General features: G+C 46.7%; 1 protein-coding gene across 1 annotated transcript; it reads right to left on the bottom strand.

Moving 5' to 3' along the window:
- Positions 1-2,236: 2,236 nt before the first annotated feature.
- On the bottom strand, positions 2,237-4,715 carry LOC127592059 (thyroxine 5-deiodinase-like). The gene has a single exon (XM_052052481.1). The coding sequence runs from the start codon at positions 4,542-4,544 to the stop codon at positions 3,747-3,749; it is 798 nt and encodes a 265-aa protein (XP_051908441.1). The 5' UTR covers positions 4,545-4,715; the 3' UTR covers positions 2,237-3,746.
- Positions 4,716-17,150: the final 12,435 nt, after the last annotated feature.

Raw genomic sequence — 17,150 nt, 5'->3', positions numbered from 1 at the left:
ATTGAAGTAAAAAAATATAAGTCCGCAAACTGTCGGTGATTAGTACTCACTTGTTTTTTGTTTGTTTGTTTGTTTGTTTGTTTGTTTGTTTCCTAAAGTGCCCACTGTTCGCTTTTGACAGAGGAGATCTTGTTATTGAGATCGGTGCCCAGCGACATCTGAACCGGCAGACAGAACTCTCCAGATAAAATAGATCTCTTGGCAACCAGGTCGCCATGGTAACCGTGGCGCCCATGTGATCCGATGCAATTTGCACCTCCTTTCCTCAAACAGAAAAGTCAACGTTTCACCCAGCGGTGTTTGAAGTTTTGTTGTCGTTTTCATAGGTCAGAAGTACTTGTACATGTCATATAATATTCATCTTAGCTACATTTCTAAACTCATATGCAAGTGTTAGGCAGTGGTTCTACACTTCATAAATGCCTTTTTGCCCTATAGATCACATAATTATTGTATGCGATATGTGCACAGTCCTCCCTCACATCTATTATGAAGGAACCCCTTCATATACATTTATTTATTTCATACACTAGGAGCAGTCACGGGTCATTGTGACCCGTGTTATATTGAAGAGATTTTTGCCCATATGAGCAAGTGGTGGATAATTTATCTTTTTGTTTTTAACAAAATTGTCAGCAAATCAGAGATGGGGGCTTACTCGAGTAGAAGATGGGACGAAAGGGTTGAGGGGGAAAAAAATGATGTTATACCACCATAGTGTTGTTGTTGTTTTTTTAACTTGATTTTTTAAACTCGCCAATATCACACAATGGCATTCTCCAAAAAGGCAATTTCGTCAACAACAACCTTCAGTCTTTACATTGCCGTTTCTCAAGCATTTTGTTAATTTTTACCTCCGTTTATGGATTTATAGAACTCCCCCACCCCCAACACGTCCAAAACAAACTGTTGAACTTTCGGCAGGTTACTGAGTGGAGGGCTGCGCAACACGTCAAAGGTCAACTCAAAAGTGTGATCTTTGAAGAAGGGTGGAAACAGACTAGGATTGAACTACTTGCACCGTAGCGAAATTGATTAGAACCAGTCCATCACAAAAACAGCCCCCCCCCCTCCCCTCCCTCCCTCCCTCTCTCTGTATAAACTCTGAAACTGGTGGCTTTTTGCCCCCGCTGTGTAGAGGAACAATCATTTCACAGCTTGTCATCAAACCGTCCGTTTGGATCAATCTGATGCTATTTATGAATGTTTAAAATCGATTGTGTTTATACATCTGGAAATAGTTCTTGTCATGTTAACCAACATTCTGAATTGGTTTGCTTTTTATTTTTGGAATAAATCATTCTAGCAAGTAGTTGTAGGGATTCAGGCATAAATCGAGCACCTCCTGTCCTGTGATGTCATCGCTCTACAGCTCATGGGCCTACGTTTGTCTGCTACCGGGGCAATGTTTGGTTGCTCTATTATTCTCCGAGGCCAAACGAAAGCACCTTGGAAAATACTCTTGGACTACCTTTTGTTTTTTTTTGTTTTTTTAGCTGACCTTAAATACTGCTCAGGACCCGTCAAGGCAATAAATCCTTTAGAGCCATAAGCAAAAAGCAACATAACACTCTCTTTTCGCAGTGTGTCTGCTCTTTGATCACACAGACATTATCAATCAGCTCCTTTCTTCTTTTTTTTTTTAGATCGTACATTTTTTTGTGTGTTCGCCGTTATTCATTAAGATGAATTGCTATCATGTGTGGATGTTTATCTTTTCTGTGTGGGTGGGTGTTATTGTTTTGCCACCTGCCTCCCCTTGCCCGGCCTTGACAGGACAAGCCCAATGTCGCAACAACGGGGGTGGGGGGAGCTGAGGAACATCCAGGATGGAGCCAAGGGCGTTTGAAAACCGAACCACCTAGGACCGACGTGAATCAAAAGAGCTCGGTAATCCCTCATCCCACAATATGTATTTATTTGTTTGTTTGTTTATTTACATCTCCAACATTTAATTCACGGCGCTCCACAAATGTGATGAAGGGAACATCAAGCTTTGTGCGCTGCTTTAATGTGGACTCTTTCTAGGTATGCGCATATGTTTATAAATATGGATATACAGTATGTGTATTCATACAGTATATTCAAATGTTGGGGGGGGGGGGGGTCAACGCCCCAAAAATTATTGAAAAAAATGGCGATACACCTCCGGCAAGTGTTTTCGACACAAAAATATTACAAATTATAATAATTATTTTAAAATTAGCAAATGAGTGAATCTGCAGGTGCCAAACCGTGACTACGCGGGGAATTAACTTTATTGTTAAAATGGGTCAGTTTGACCCGTACAAAAACGGGGAGTTGAATATATGACATTGCAGTACATTTATACACTTGTTCCCTTTATTTCATGTCACACACACCCACACACCTCTCTTCCCTAACCTCAATTTGACACACACAAAGTAAGAAACAAGAAAAAACGGCATCATGATGCCGTCGCTCAAAAAAGGTTGAGTGTCCCTCGTTTATTTTATACAAAAAAAAAAGTGTGTTCAATTACACAGCATGACGTCACGTCATCATCGTTACCCCTCCCTCGTTTCGTCTGTCATCTCGGCGCCCATTAGGGACAGCCACCCACCAACCCCACCGAGGTGTCACAAACATCAGTGTCAGTTCTGTGGCCGGGCCGTTGGAGAACTGAACTTCACGCAGACACCCCAGCGTGCCACCCGGAACCCAACATCAATATAAAATCGTCATCGAGATTAGTGGTTCTCAAACTGGGGTCCCCGGACCCCCGGTGATCTGTAAGCTTGTAGTGGCTGCCAATTAATTAGCAATCGGATGTGTTTGAAACAAAAAAAAATAAAAATAACACGCTTTATGAAAGGACAGTAGTGCCAAAAAAAAAAAACAACAACAACACATAAGAAACCAGTTCCTCCTCCCTAACCAGGCTTTGTGCTAATTAAAAGCTCAGCACTTTGAAACAACATAACACTTTGAATCTGACATCCCTACATGAAAATGGCCATTTATTGTTGTAAGTGTAAAATAAAAGAGTGCATTGTTCCAGAAATAGTCGTATTTTTCAAGAACAAAATAATAGTTGTTCATATTTTTTAAGAGTGAGTATTATTTCGAGAATAACATTGTGTTGTACTTGGGAATGTTAAAAATGTGACTGTGAATAAGCTGTGTGACTATCATGAGGGGAAAAAAAACCAAGATGACCATGACTGGTCTTGTTTAGATGACATGAGAATTTTGTTACAATATGACTTTCTTCACTTGTTCAGCTTTGACTTTAGTACGATCACATCTTGGACAAACACAATTTCATTCTCGTAACACTGTAACTGTTTTTGTCTCTCAACAAAACCAAAAAAAAGGGGGGGAGGGGATTTTTGATTTTTGTTCCCAAAATGGGCAACGTTTTTATTCACTCCTAACACTGCTGTGTCAAAAATAACCTCATTTTGGTTAAAAAAAAATTGCCACTACTTGTGTCACTTTGAGCAAACTTTTTTGGTTGTTTTGTACATAACATTTTTGTATGACTTGACTTCAGAAATTGTGTTACATATATTTTTTTGGACCCAAATTAAGTTATTTTTGAACCAGCAGTTTTCAAAGTGTAGTTTTTTTTGTGGGAGGGGCCCTGTACCCCAAAAGTCGGAGAACCCCTGATTTTGAGGAGTCATCACCTACGTAACGCATGAAAAACACTCCAAGTGTGCAGGTAAACACCGTTTTTGTTGTTTGTTTGTTTTTGTTTTTTTTTAAAGGCTGCTCCTGGGTTACGCTTGCAGTAGCGGACACGCGCTCATGTCCCTCCGGTACTGTTCCAGCCACTTCCTGAGCTCTGAGATCCGGTAGCCCTCCGGCCCCCGGGCCCCCTGGTAGACCACCCTTTGGTCGTGCACGATGTAGAGTCTCTCGAAGTAGGCTCCGTAGGCGGCATTGGACGAGTTGTCCATGTTGTCCACCACCACGCTGCTGCCGGGCACCTGTGCCAGCATCAGGCGCGCTGCGCTCAGCCGGTCCTCCAGGCAGCGGTGCTTGAGAATCTGGTAGGGGGCGTCCGAGCTCACCCAGCCGTCGGCCGGGTGCGCCTCCTCGATGTACACCACCACGAAGTCGGCGATGTCGGCGTATTGGCTGACGACGCGCTGGAAGGCGGCCAGGCGCGTCATGAAGGGCGGTCAGGAGCAGCTGCCGAAGTTGAGCACCAGCGGCCGCGTGCCGCGCATGCAGTCCAGGATGCGCAGCGGGCGCCGCTCGGGCACCAGCACCACCTCCGTGTTGGGCGCCGCGCGTCCCAGCCGCGCCGATTTGAGCAGGTCCAGCTTCTGGCCGTACCACACGGCCCGCAAGGACTCCAGCGTGAACATGCGGTTGGAGTCGGACACGCACAGCGGCGGGTCGTCGGCGCTGTGCGGCCGCGCGCCCATCTGGAGCAGCACTTTGCGTCGGATGCACAGGAAGTCCAGGAGCCACAGCGTTACGGCCGCGGCCAGGAAGCGAGGCACCAGCAGCAGGAAGAGAGCGGCGAGCTTCAGAGCGCGCGTCAGTTGCACCCCGCCGGAGTCGTGCATCGTGCGGCCAGAGAAACCGACGGGACGGGACGGCACAGGAGATCCGAGCCGGTCGTCAGTCGCCTCGACACATTGGGTAAGGAACTCTCCCGACGTGTGCGCTCCCTCCTTTTATAGGGCCGGCACCGTTTGAGTCATCACCGCCCACTCACATGGTGGGGGATTACCTCCTCTCACCTCCTTGCACTACAGTCACCTTCAACCCCCCCCACCCCACCCCACCCATTTTGAAGTTGCGTATTCGTTACATTCTGTTCTCTTTCTCCAGCGGACGATCTGCGAACAAGGAGGGGAAAAAAAGTTTTTGACGTCAACATCAGCTGGGAACTCCTGAAGCAAGTGTAGGGACGCTTCTCGACGCTAGACGGCGCTGGACCCCCGCACAGCGAAGGAGTGGAGGTGAGTGTAAACGGGATGCGATTGCTTTACGGTTTGGACCTCATTAAGAAATGGCATGCGGGCCGTTCAAAATTCATATTTGTTGGAATTTTAAGAACTTTGATCGAAAAAAGGCGCACTACTAAGCACGTCTTGCAAATGAAATGTATTTATTTAATTTAAAATAAACAAAATAATCACTTTGTACAGTAGCAATATTCAGTTGAATTGTTAAATAGTATTTTGCAATGTTGTAAATAGCAATGTATCACTTGCTAGCAGTGGTTAGTTTTAATCAAATGAATACATTTTAATTGTACGCGTCTTCCAGGATATTCGATGTAGTCGCTTGTTTAAAAAAATATATTTAGAGTAATTGTCTTAATTTGCAGTATTGTTTCAATTTTTGAGCGACGGGGGGTAAAATACAACTTAAAATAATCTATTGATGATTTCATTTATCTTTTCCCTCTCGCTCTATGTTCATTTACCTTTTCACTTTTAGACATCTATTCATCGTGCTCTAACGAAGTGAGTTTTTTTCCGCTTGCTTTTTTTTATACACAACGTATAGAAGTATGAAACATAATCACGGTTGTGATGCATCGCTCGCGATTGTCATTCCTCCCGTTGCCTGGCCAGACCACGGCGAAAACCCGCTCACCCCGGCCCTGCCCATATGTTATGTGACGTCACCGCGCTCATCATTCTGCCCTCCGCTCCCACTCGTTTTCTGCCCCCCCCCCCCCGCCCCCTCTCTCGCTCTGCCACATGTGAGGTATATGCGTCACCCGTCTGCCTCCTCCTCCGCTGAGCAGATGGAAGCTAAAGTGTGTTTCCATGAGGGCCGGATAAAAGGCTTGTCGAGGAATGTCGCTCGAGAACCGCACAAAAAAAAATTGAGCATAATTTTCGATGTGCGGGCGGTGTGTCTGATACAGCCACTTGAATATACGCGAAGCCGGTGGAAAAAAGCGGAAGATATTCACCGCGGGGGATGGGGGGGGGGGGGTCATTTTTTTTCATTCGTTGGCTTCACTAATAGCGAAAGTGTTGCGTCAAGGACAAAACCGTGGGGGAATGTTGAGGTCATTGAAGAGCAATTAAGGAAATCAATTCAGCCCTGCGACTTCCCGAGCACCTACGAGAGTACAAAAAAAAAACATTGAGGGGCCCCTATTGACCTATAATCATAAAACATCACCGAAAGACAGACGGAGACGAAACTAATTGATGGGGAGTTGCGGCCATGGTGCGCTTTCGAATTGAGGCGTTAGCGCCTCCTGCAGGACGCGTGTGGCACTTTCTGTCTTTCTCGAACGGTGCGGTTTGATGTTCTTTCAACGACAATCAGCCGCGTGTGAATTGATGCAGGATTGTTGTCGTAATTATTATTATTACGATCGACGTGTATAGACAAGTGCAGATATCAAAAATGAAATGGTGACGATGTGATGATTGCTCTTGTTTGTCAGTTAGAGTAGGCTTATTATTTTGTGTTGACATGTTGTAGACGTGTTTAGCTTTTGTTTTTTTTTTATTTCTATACATTTCTCTCTCTTTCTTTAAATTGATAGAACAAAATATACTTGCATACACATAGTACATATGAAACGAATGGATAGATACTCTGTATAGTTTTTGTGACATTGGATTTATTTTGTACTCCTTTAAACTAATATATATATATATATATATATATATACTGTATAACTTTTATACCTATAATAAAAGGCAGTGCCGATTAAAAGTAAACGTATAAAATAAACTCGCCATTCTCCGAGGCAACCTGAATATTGGAAACGGCTGTCGTTTGGCTGCTCAACCGTAAACACCACACAATAAAGTCATGTTTCAGAGCGCGTCACACATAATCCTTATCCAAAGATGTAAAACACGATGAATTAACAATATAGTAAAACATTTTACGACGCCCCGTACAATTGAAACACACACACACACACTAAAAAGCTTTTATTATAAAAGTTGATTGATTCTCCATGAACCTCCATTTTGTTGGCCATGTTCGCACCCTGACTTACTTTCCTCACAAGTCGACTGGACGAGCAGAGCTTTGTGAACTCACACTTGGCTTTTTTTTTTCTTCTTCTTCTTCTTCTTCCTTTTTTTTCTCCTCTCTTTTGTATGAACTGTTGGAGGACTTCTTTCATGAGATGCAGGCTAGATGCTGGCAAGAGACCTCGGTTCATGCGAGGACATCCCAGAATAGGAAAAAGCAGGCTGGAAAGAGCCTGCAGCAAAGCACAAAAGTGTGGCAGGGATCCAGCTGAAGCCATTAGTTGTATGACTGTCTTGTCATTAGCTACTACACGTGTTGAAGGTGGCGCTCGCGCGCACACACACACACACACACTTAAGCACACAGTGTGTGTGTGTGTGTGTGTGTGTGTGTGTGCGTGTCATTCCGTGCCGTGATAGCTGGGTGAGTCGAGACTTCAACTTGTTCCTATTCAAGGCCTGTTTGCTCGCCAGGCGGCGTTTGAGTGGGTTTGTAGTTGCTAGGCAACCGTCACATACTCCCCTCTCGGCCTAATCCTTCTGGACCGCCGTGGCTGCTGGGTACGCATCACTTTGCCATCGGTGGGCCGCACGCGCGACCCCTGTCCTTCTTCGCCCCAAACCGGCCGGCGAACGGGCGCCGCGGCCACGATGCGCCTCATCCGACTCGGCGACACCTCCGCGTCGTAGGTTGCGTGAAGTTGAATAGCGGTCGGTGTTCAGGCGGAGGCGTGTTTGCCGACGGAATACGGCACTCAAGAAATGAGAAGTACTTAGGCAGTCCTTTGTGGGGGTCAGAGGTTTCCCAGTTTGAGTGAACGCAGCATCACTTTTTGTCGTTTCGGCATCACGGGTTCTCGAATGTTGTTTGGTTCCACTTTCCCGAGTGTGTGTGTGGGGGGCGGGGGGGGTTGCATCATCCAATTCCTCGTGTTCTTAACTGCAACATTCCTGACATTTACAATGGCTGCTACTTTTGTTGTGCGACGTCATGTTTTGGCATTTCGGGGTCCGTCGCTTTTCAAGTTTCACCTCAAGTGACTTTCCGTTTTGCTTTGCCGAGCGGGGGGGTTTGGAAACGCCCCCATTTCGTTCATTCCGACTCTTGGCCTTGGACGGCATTTACTTATTCTCTTTGTAGCTTTTTTTTTTGGTCGAAGCTAACGCCACCTCGCTAGTGCGGGTTCAAACAGAGGGTGATGTGTATTAACACACAAGAGAGTGAGCAGCTTTCCCACATGGGGGGGTAGGGGAGGTGTTGAAGGGAATGGGGCGTGTCGGAGGGTAATGAACGGTTAAAGTGTTCCTCTGTACTGCTTCAAGGGTTGACTCGTGCTCTCAAAGTTGACATCAACAGCTTGAAAAGATCAACCATGTTTTACCCTTCGCAGCGGGAGTGAGAAGGTTCGGGTGTTGCTCAAAAGCACCCGACGGGGTTGGCAAGACGTGCGCAATCTGAGATGTTATCACGGTCAAAAATTCCGGCCTCGACTCGCAATGACGCACACTCTGACCGATGACATTTTCGAGCGAATCCGTTTACCCAAAGTGTGGTGCAAGAACGGGCTATTTTATCACCGGAGGTACACCCGCGCAATTCAACGACTCGACCTTCACCGCACATCGCCAGATTAAACCTTTCAGGCACCCTGTAACCTGATAACAGGATAAGATGTGCACTGGAGTGACGGCCGTCCCCGAAGCGGTTAACCTTGAAGTAGCTGCGAAGAAGCGTTTGACCGCGTTTGTGAACGACACTTAAACATGCTCCGGAAGAGCAATAAAAAACAGACAATGTGCGCCCACGGTAGCATTTTTCCCAACGTTATTCAAGATAAGCTACTTGAAAGTGAATCATTAGTTCAAAGGGAACCTCGTCCACCCGGGTCGAGCGTTACACGCTGACCTTGGAAGGATTCGCGAAGCGTCGATGAAACACGTTTCGGACATCGCAATGGTTTTGCGATGCGGCTACATTAACTTTTCCGAATTGGGAGAATCCAAAATTTCCCGGCTTTCCTGAACGCAGCATTGCTTCGATGAACAACGGGCGCTGCCTTCGAGTGACGGCAACCCACGCGCGCACTAGGCCCCGCCTCTTTAAAGGCACGCGGCAACAATAAGCGTGGCTTTACGCTATGCTACATTTCGGAACATTTTTGTACGCGATAGTCTTCCGACTTCAATAGCGAGAGCCTTTTTCTGAGTGGTAAAAAGTAAGAAATACGTTTAAATCGGTAAACATCGGCAGGAACATTCATCTTGGTGGACTTGGCTGAGATGACGGGCCGTGTCATTAGCGGCGACGTGCAAAATGGCATGTTTGCGTTCAAGACGGCGGAAGTAACGCGTGGTTTTATAAGCCTGTTGAGTAATTACGAACACGTGGAGACACGTTCTGCCGGAGCTCTGTCAGCGCGTGCTCGGAACATGCGAGGACACACACACACACACACACACACACACACACACACTCACGTCTACTCGGGACTCGCCAAAGTGGCGCTTTCACACTCGGCCGTCATGCGTGATATGACCGGCAACTTGTTGTTGTACTGTTTTGCTCACTTTGTGTTCCTTCAAACGGACCCAGTGACGTCGTCTCGTCAAACAGAAAGCGACACGCTGGTTGTTTGTGCGCTACCGAGGGTCAAACGTCAAAGCAGATAAGAATCGATCGGCTTCCAATACTGCGCGATAAAAAAAAAAAAAACTCTTGTTTTCGACTTGTTTAAACTGCGAAATTGTGTCAACATGATGAGTGGCAAGAATGAATGTTGGCAAAGTCCCAGTTTCACATTCTTACGTCGGACTGGTGTACAAGGCCCTCCCCCCCTGCCCCCCACAGAGGCAGCTGCGACTTCCACAGTCCTGCCGTCATTCATCCTGCTTTGTGTGCGCGCCCCCCCGTTTCGCTCCCCGCGTATCAGCAAATCCAGCGCGCATATTTTCTTTGCGTGTTGACGTTACGCAAGCGTTATCAACCGGTTAGTGGAGGCATCTGATGAAGGGAAGGGGTGTGGGGGGGGGGGGGGCTCCTCCAAGTTGCCACCCACAGTGGCTGATGCAAAAGGCATGCCCTTACGATCAGATTAGGACAATTTTTTTTTTTTTTTTTTTGCGGGAAATGGAGAAAAAAAATTTCTGACTTGGTTGTTGCACTTCGATTAGGATGTAAAAAGCCAAATCTATTTTTTAATCGAATATTCAGGGTGCCATGAAAAGCGCTTGACACACACGTAGCGTTTTGGGCTGCGTGAAGCACATTGAGTTGCCGTGTGTCTGAAATGGTCTTGCTAACGTTGCCTTTCATTGCCTTTAGAGTGCCTCGTCGTTGGCCCCCCGAGTGCGCCTCTGTCACAGAGAGACGGCGGAAATAGACTTTGCTACAAAAGCGCGTGTGTGGCTTGCTCGTCACATTTGGAATTTAACAACGCCGGGTTACACAATGTCGATTCACAGGGCCTTTAAGGTTAGCGTTGTACGCTTTAGGGAAACGGTTTGGCTTAGGTGTAGATTTATGGCCACCACCTGTGCGGTTAAGGTTATGTTTCCACTTAGTCCTCCACCTGCGTCTGGTGTGTGTGTGTGTGTGTGTGTGTGTGTAGTTCTTTTCCAGCTGTGAGCAGCAGGTGCTTTCGAAGTGTGACTCATGCGATGAGCACGAGCGCCTTTGCAACACTTCTTCGTCCTGCTGCCGTCATGTTTACGAGAGCGCCGTGTCCTAGTTTTCGGAAGTGGGGTTGTGTGGATGAGGAGGGGCGGGGGGGGGGGGGGGCGTTTTCCCTTGTTGCGCCACTCGACCCGTTGTTTGTGTACCACCTGGTTTGAAACCCCCAGTTTGACCCAACGCGGGCAGGCGGGGGGGCAGCCCATCGTCCCGTGTCAGACAAGCAGGAGCCTCCCTCGGTCATAAAAATCTCCTTCCAAGTCGTTGAGTGCAAAGCGGGATATTGGATCTTCGTCATCTCTTTCTCGTAGTCGTCCTTTGAGACGTTTCCACGAATGTTGTCCTTGGGGCTCGGCGATGGTGTGTCGCTCCAGGCACTCGCTGCACGATCGTTTAAAGCACAAAGATGGGCCCGCAGGCTTCCACTGTACCATTCGGTCAAATCGACGACTGCAAGCTTTTTGTACTTGCGTGACTAAGTCGCCCAAGAAATACAATTCGGCACTTGCTTGGACGTCGGCCATGACGCAAACGTGCCCTTCCAACCTCAATGTTTTCGTTTTCGCTCCCCTTTCTCATTTCTTTTGCCTTTCTTTGCCCTGCCCGTGCCCTGCGCTTGAGTACACCCTCTCCTTTTCATATCCTGTCCTCGGCTCACCTTCCCGCTCCCCTCTTTCCCCGCCTCTTGGCGCACCAAGCACTCGCATAACTCACCGACGCGCCGCCTTTGGTTCGGCATGAGTGCTGAAGCTATGCGAACCATTTTCTCGCTGGATCCCTCTCATGAATTCTTCGCAATTGCGGCCACGCTCACGGACGGGCGGTAACTGTACAGCAGTTTTTAAAAAAATTGTGACAAGAGTCAAGATATTAAGTTTATTGACTGAAACCTCTCGCTTAGGTTTACGTGAAACTAACAAAGGCAAATTCGCTTGACCGATGTGATCCCGATGAGAACACATGACTCACCGGCGGTCGTTATATAGACGTTTTTTTTTTTTTTTGTGGTGCTTTAATGAACTTAGGCATTTGTTCTTTACGGCGTCATTTGTCGGGAAAGCACGAAAGGATACTGCGGGGATGACAACAGAGCTTGACCATATTTGGCAGTGGTTGCTAAGTGACCAAAGGGGAAGTGACCCGGGGCCTTTTTTTTTTTTTTTTGGCAGTTTGGACATAAAGTAGGCCGCCGCTTAGCAAATACGTATTCGTCAGTGTTGCAACGGAGCGAGGAGGAGGAGGAAGGCAAAAAATAAGCATGTTTGCTGTAGTTAATGTTAGACTAATATTTATAATGTAATAAAGTAAAATCACATGCTTTTTTTTATAACTTATAACATACCCCGTTCCATCCAAAGTAGTGAGTCAACATTTGCTTTGTGTCCCAGAGCTCAGCACGGCGCCTTCATAATTGTTTTTTTTTTCCCCCTCCATTTTCTCTGTTCAAGTTAAAAATCCACCTAAATCTTTCGCTGTCGCCACTCTAAAAGCACGGCGCCACCCCCTGTCCGATTGAATGCGGCGTCTGTCATCAAGTGCCGCTCCGCGCCGGAACTTGAACGTTTTTCAAATCTGGTCGGCAGCTGCTACGACCGCGCCGTTGTGTCACGGCAGCACGCGCGCATTGAACGGGTCGCCCAACGGCGCACCGCCGCGCTAGGCTAATGCAAAGAGCAAATCCCTAAATTGTGATTCAAAATGCCACTTTCGTACTTTTATAACAAACCGGATTTACAGTAATACCCAATAATCTCCTCGGAGTTGAGTTATTTCCCTCAGCCATGCTCTATATGTCTAAATATTTGCATCCTGGGAACTTATCCGAGATGTATAAGGCATGTTTACGTGCTAGCGGATCAAAAATCAACGTAATCGGCTTGTGTTCGGATTGCCCATTGATCTAAACTTGTTCCAGTTACTGACTCCATTAAACGGTTTCACGCTCCTTACAATCTTAGAGCATCAATCGTGTTTTATTATCGCCGCGAACTATCTCGAAGGGTAGATTTCAATCAGTTAAAATAAATAGCAAAACCGCTTTTCTGCCCTTTCGTTGTCGCCGTTAACGCAATGCGCAACGTACAGCGAGCCGCATTGTTGTGTTTGCACCTCACAACCCCCACCGGGGGGGGGCCAATCGCTTGCTGGAGTGTTTAATGAGATGCATTTGGACTAATCGGAATAGAAACCGAGTGGCATTTTCCACTCAAACGTTTGCTTTGTGACTAATTGCGATTACAACGCGCTACGCGGCTTTCCGTTCGGGGCTCCTGAGTCAAGCCACTCGGCCATTTTTCTTGAGAAGGAGAGACGTTGAGGCCGGGCCCGGTGGTTCTGGTCCACGCTGTCGGTCCAGATTTACGAGCACTGATTACAAATGGACACGGATGAGTGTCTCGAAAAGGGTGTTGCCATTTACTCTCTACTTTTTGTCCTTTCTACACCCAACGACACCCTTGGGTGTTGTAAAATATAAACATAGAGTAGGGAGAGGATAAGTGAGTGGCCATTAATGAGTCATAGTAAATAGTCAAAGAGGGCTAAATGGATGTTGGATAATACACGGACGGACGGATGACCGGATCGGCCGTCCGGTCTTTATTTATAGATATGGAACGGATGACGTTAATGCCATTATCGTCCATTTTGCGTTTGCTTCCAAACGCGACCTTCTTTCTTTCCTAATGAGGCCCTTTTTTTTTTTTAATCCACTCGTGGAAAACATTCGCGTGGACTAATCAAAATTCGGTGTAGTCTTGCGGCGTTTGGCTCGACGGGCGCCTGGGTTGTAGCGGCTCGGCGGGGATGGCGGCACGTCGAGGGCGGCGTCACGCAAAGAAGCCCAAGAGAAACGAATTTGCTCAAAGTCATTGAGTGTTGTTATTTGTCGTGGGGGCCGCGCCAGCTCTCCAGATGGATGCTAACAATTAGGCTTAATAAGGCCGCTGCGTTTGTTCTCATGACCCCACAATGGCATCGGCGGGGAGATACTTCATCTCAAACTCCAGCGACAGTTGGAACCCCTTTTTGCCACAAAAGACTTTAAGTAGGGCAGCTTTTTTTTTTTTTTTATTTGGAGCGTTTACAACTGTTTTCTGACATCCAGAGAATACCAGCACGGGGGGGGGGGGGGGGGTTCTGTGATGCTAGCCTGCTGTGTCCAACCTTTTGTACAAGCTGGAACACTTGCTTGGGTGACCTGTTTACTCTTTAACTAGCGGGTAGGCGGTAGGCGGAGCGGGCGTTGGGCTCCTGCGTGCGTTCGAGACCTGACATGAACTTTACTGTCCGCAAACTGTGTTAGTGTGTGAATGAAAACCGGTTGTGATCATGTGCTCACGCTTGAGTAAAATGACGAGGCCTGATTCGACTGCTTGATTTGAGTTGATTAAAAAAAAATATATACAAAATAAATCTAAAACTAAAACTAAAAAGAACATTTTTGAAAAATAACTCTTAAAACTGACTAAAAACTAACTGAAAAATCAATTTGAATAAATTCATTACATTTTGTGATTACAGTATATATACAGTATACCTGTCTATATTCTTTTTTTATGACTTTTTACGACTTTGCTTACGTTAGCGTATCCTGTGAACGTCAACAGGTCCAAGGTTAAAAAAAAAAAGCTGATTTCCACACTTGATAAAGTATCTCTATGGTTTCATGGATAAACCATTGGACATCCCCACCAACTAGCACTATTATGCAACCGTCCAGAGCCCCTTGGAGGCAATGTTGGTAGCCATTATTCTGGCCAACATCCACCGCATTCCCCATATGTCAAATTCAATGCTTCGCAAGCCATGAGAACGACATTGTTTGTTTGTTGTGGACAAAAAAGTTGGCCTTCCTCCCCGTCAATTACGAAGTAGGCTGGTGTTGTTGGACAAACACGGCTATGACGCCGGGGTCGGACAGCACTCCCCATCCATGGGAATGACGGACCGCATTAATGCAAATATAGCGACCTTGCGCAATTGAGTGTCGCGGCGAAGCCGACAACACAACCGGCCGATCTGATAGGTTACGCAATGAATTGGGCCCCGACTATTATTTTGATGTCAAGGGGAGGGTTTGAAGCTACGCCGGCGCAAAAACAAAAGCTTGCGGACACAAGGCTTCTTTTGTAAAGGAAACCGATTGTCCTCCTGAGCCTGGGGGCACACCGGGGCGGATTGACGTTGTTAAGGAATTATTCCGCTAAAAGTAGTAGTAGAACTTTGTTGATGAGTTTCATCTTGCTATTAGAACTATTGACACTAGTCTCTGTCCTGAACTTCTGCTTGTACTCAAAACAAGGAGTGTAGGGTGAAGTTGGGGCCCTAATTCCCCTTGAGTGATTAACAGCCCCGTGGCTATCTTCTTTCCGCCTCCCACTTCGTAAAAGTCCCTGAAGGCTGCCAAGTGCCTTCGAGGAGTAAACCTAGTCTCAAGGTCTGGGAACCAGCAGATATGGTCTACACTTTATCAAAATGCCAACATTGAACTTTGCTTGACTTTCTTTGTTTCAGGTTTTTACATAAGGGGAAGGACTGCCCGCCCCTAATTAACATAATTAACATACTATGCCTATATGTACATGTGACTGAAGTTGCTCGGGGCTTCCTGATGAAATCTGAGACTCACAGGAGCCCGAATCGATTCGTGTTGCGTTGCGATAAACTGAAGAAAAGACTACGTGGTGTTGGGTCTTCTTCCACCTTATAGAGAGATAAAAGAATCTGTAACCAAGGAAGGGCCAAGAGCAAATTGACAGCTCCCATTCCTCAACAATGTCCACTTGAATGGGTCTCTCGGAAGGCATACTGCTACCTGGTGCTCGGCTACTAAGGCAGCGGCCTCCACACATTGCAATTTTGAAACAGTTCGGAACGTGGTTCACACAGACGCACACACACACGCGCCACACGTTGCTGTGTAAGTAGCAGAGGTTAAAGGTCATGCCGCATAGGCGGCTAAAACTGTGCATGTTGAGCATAAATCCCTAATCTAGTATGGAGACATACAGAAAGTACACGGTCACTTATTAAGCGCGACTTACCCAGTTTGCATAACTCAACACATCAAGCGGTGAGACCTCCTTTAAGATCTCCTCAAATAAACTCAAACAACAACACGACTTTTGTTCACGTGTTTTTTTTTTTCTAACCAGCCAACACTTGAGCCAGATCACCAGCGAACACACACACAGATACACACATGGCTTGAGGTGACTTTTGTGTGCCTGACTTAAACGGCCCTTTTTTTTCCCTTTTTTCTTTTTTTGTTAGTGCTGTCCTTGAGACGTGGTCGTCTTCTCCCCCTCGATGTCTGTTGTCGTCTCTGTCTCCGTTGATTTTTGTCATCATCTGGTGAAGGGGTCGATACTCTTTGTCTCCTCTGTGGTTGTTCGATCTATGTCCTCTTGGTTGATCTTCAAGTCATTTGTCTCGCCGCTCACTCAACTCTGATGCCAAACATCGCCATGGTCATCAATCCTGTCCTATGCTCGTTTTCACTTTTTAAAAAAAGGGTGGTTGCACTTGCCCGCAGTGCATGCGAAATACTTAATGAGCATGAGCTCAATTGGTACTCAGTATGCGTGACGAATGCTCTATAGGGAGTTCCTATGGAGAAAGCCTTTTGATAGCCTCCATATCTGTAAATTGCATGGACAGCTGCCCTTGCCGCTCTGTCCGTTGCTCATGAACCCTTTCAGGGACAGCGGTTAGTACAGTGGACAGCCTATCATGTTATCAGGTTACAGGTTATGATTATTGGTGCATGAAAGAGTTAATGTCCTCCGCTCTTCTTTCTGAATCCTTGCTTGCTGCTGACCTATTGTTTCTCAAGGGCATCTGAGGATGACTTGACCTTGTGTTATGAGTACGAACAATGGTGCACTGTCTCTCAAGGTTCCCTTCTTCGGTATTCTCCAAATTCATTCTTGAGCTCAATCGCCTGCCATCGTCTTGACTTCCCACGCAAAGACTGGTTGTAACAGCTCTCGTCTGTCTTGAATAATTTTGCATTCAGGCCTGATATTCAATCTTGCGAGATGTATCGTTTCAACATTTCCTCGAGACCAATTCCTATGTGGGCGGGGTTTGGCGCCGCCTTGTGGCATGTTGGAGCACTACAGAACGAGCACAAATTGGGGGGGAGTGTATTCTGAAACGAAACCGCGTAATAGGCGGGGCATTCCCGCTTCAGATTATGATTGTCTACAAAATATCATCTTTAATATTAATACCACTTTTTGTTCTTTGATACCCGCGTCATCGCGCCTTTATCAACATAACATCCTTCGCTGACTAATATCTTCCCGTCTTCTCGTTCATGTTCCATCCATTTCCCCCCTGCCGATTGAGGCTTCCGCTGGGGCCCAGGGCCGCCTGAGCTGCTGCAAATGTTTTACCCAGCAGCACACGTCACCGCCGTGAGAGCGCAGACGTCCCAAAATAGCCCAGACAGCAATCGGCGCGAAAAAGGGGGGCCCCGAGTGTTATGAGCGTTATGAAAGGATGGACGGTGCGCAGACGCGATGCGGACAGGG

This window comes from Hippocampus zosterae, chromosome 19, assembly GCF_025434085.1.
Source record: "Hippocampus zosterae strain Florida chromosome 19, ASM2543408v3, whole genome shotgun sequence".
NCBI classification, from domain to species: domain Eukaryota; kingdom Metazoa; phylum Chordata; class Actinopteri; order Syngnathiformes; family Syngnathidae; genus Hippocampus; species Hippocampus zosterae.
Note: the sequence above shows the minus strand (reverse complement) of the source record. Positions and strands in the feature narration are given on the sequence as shown.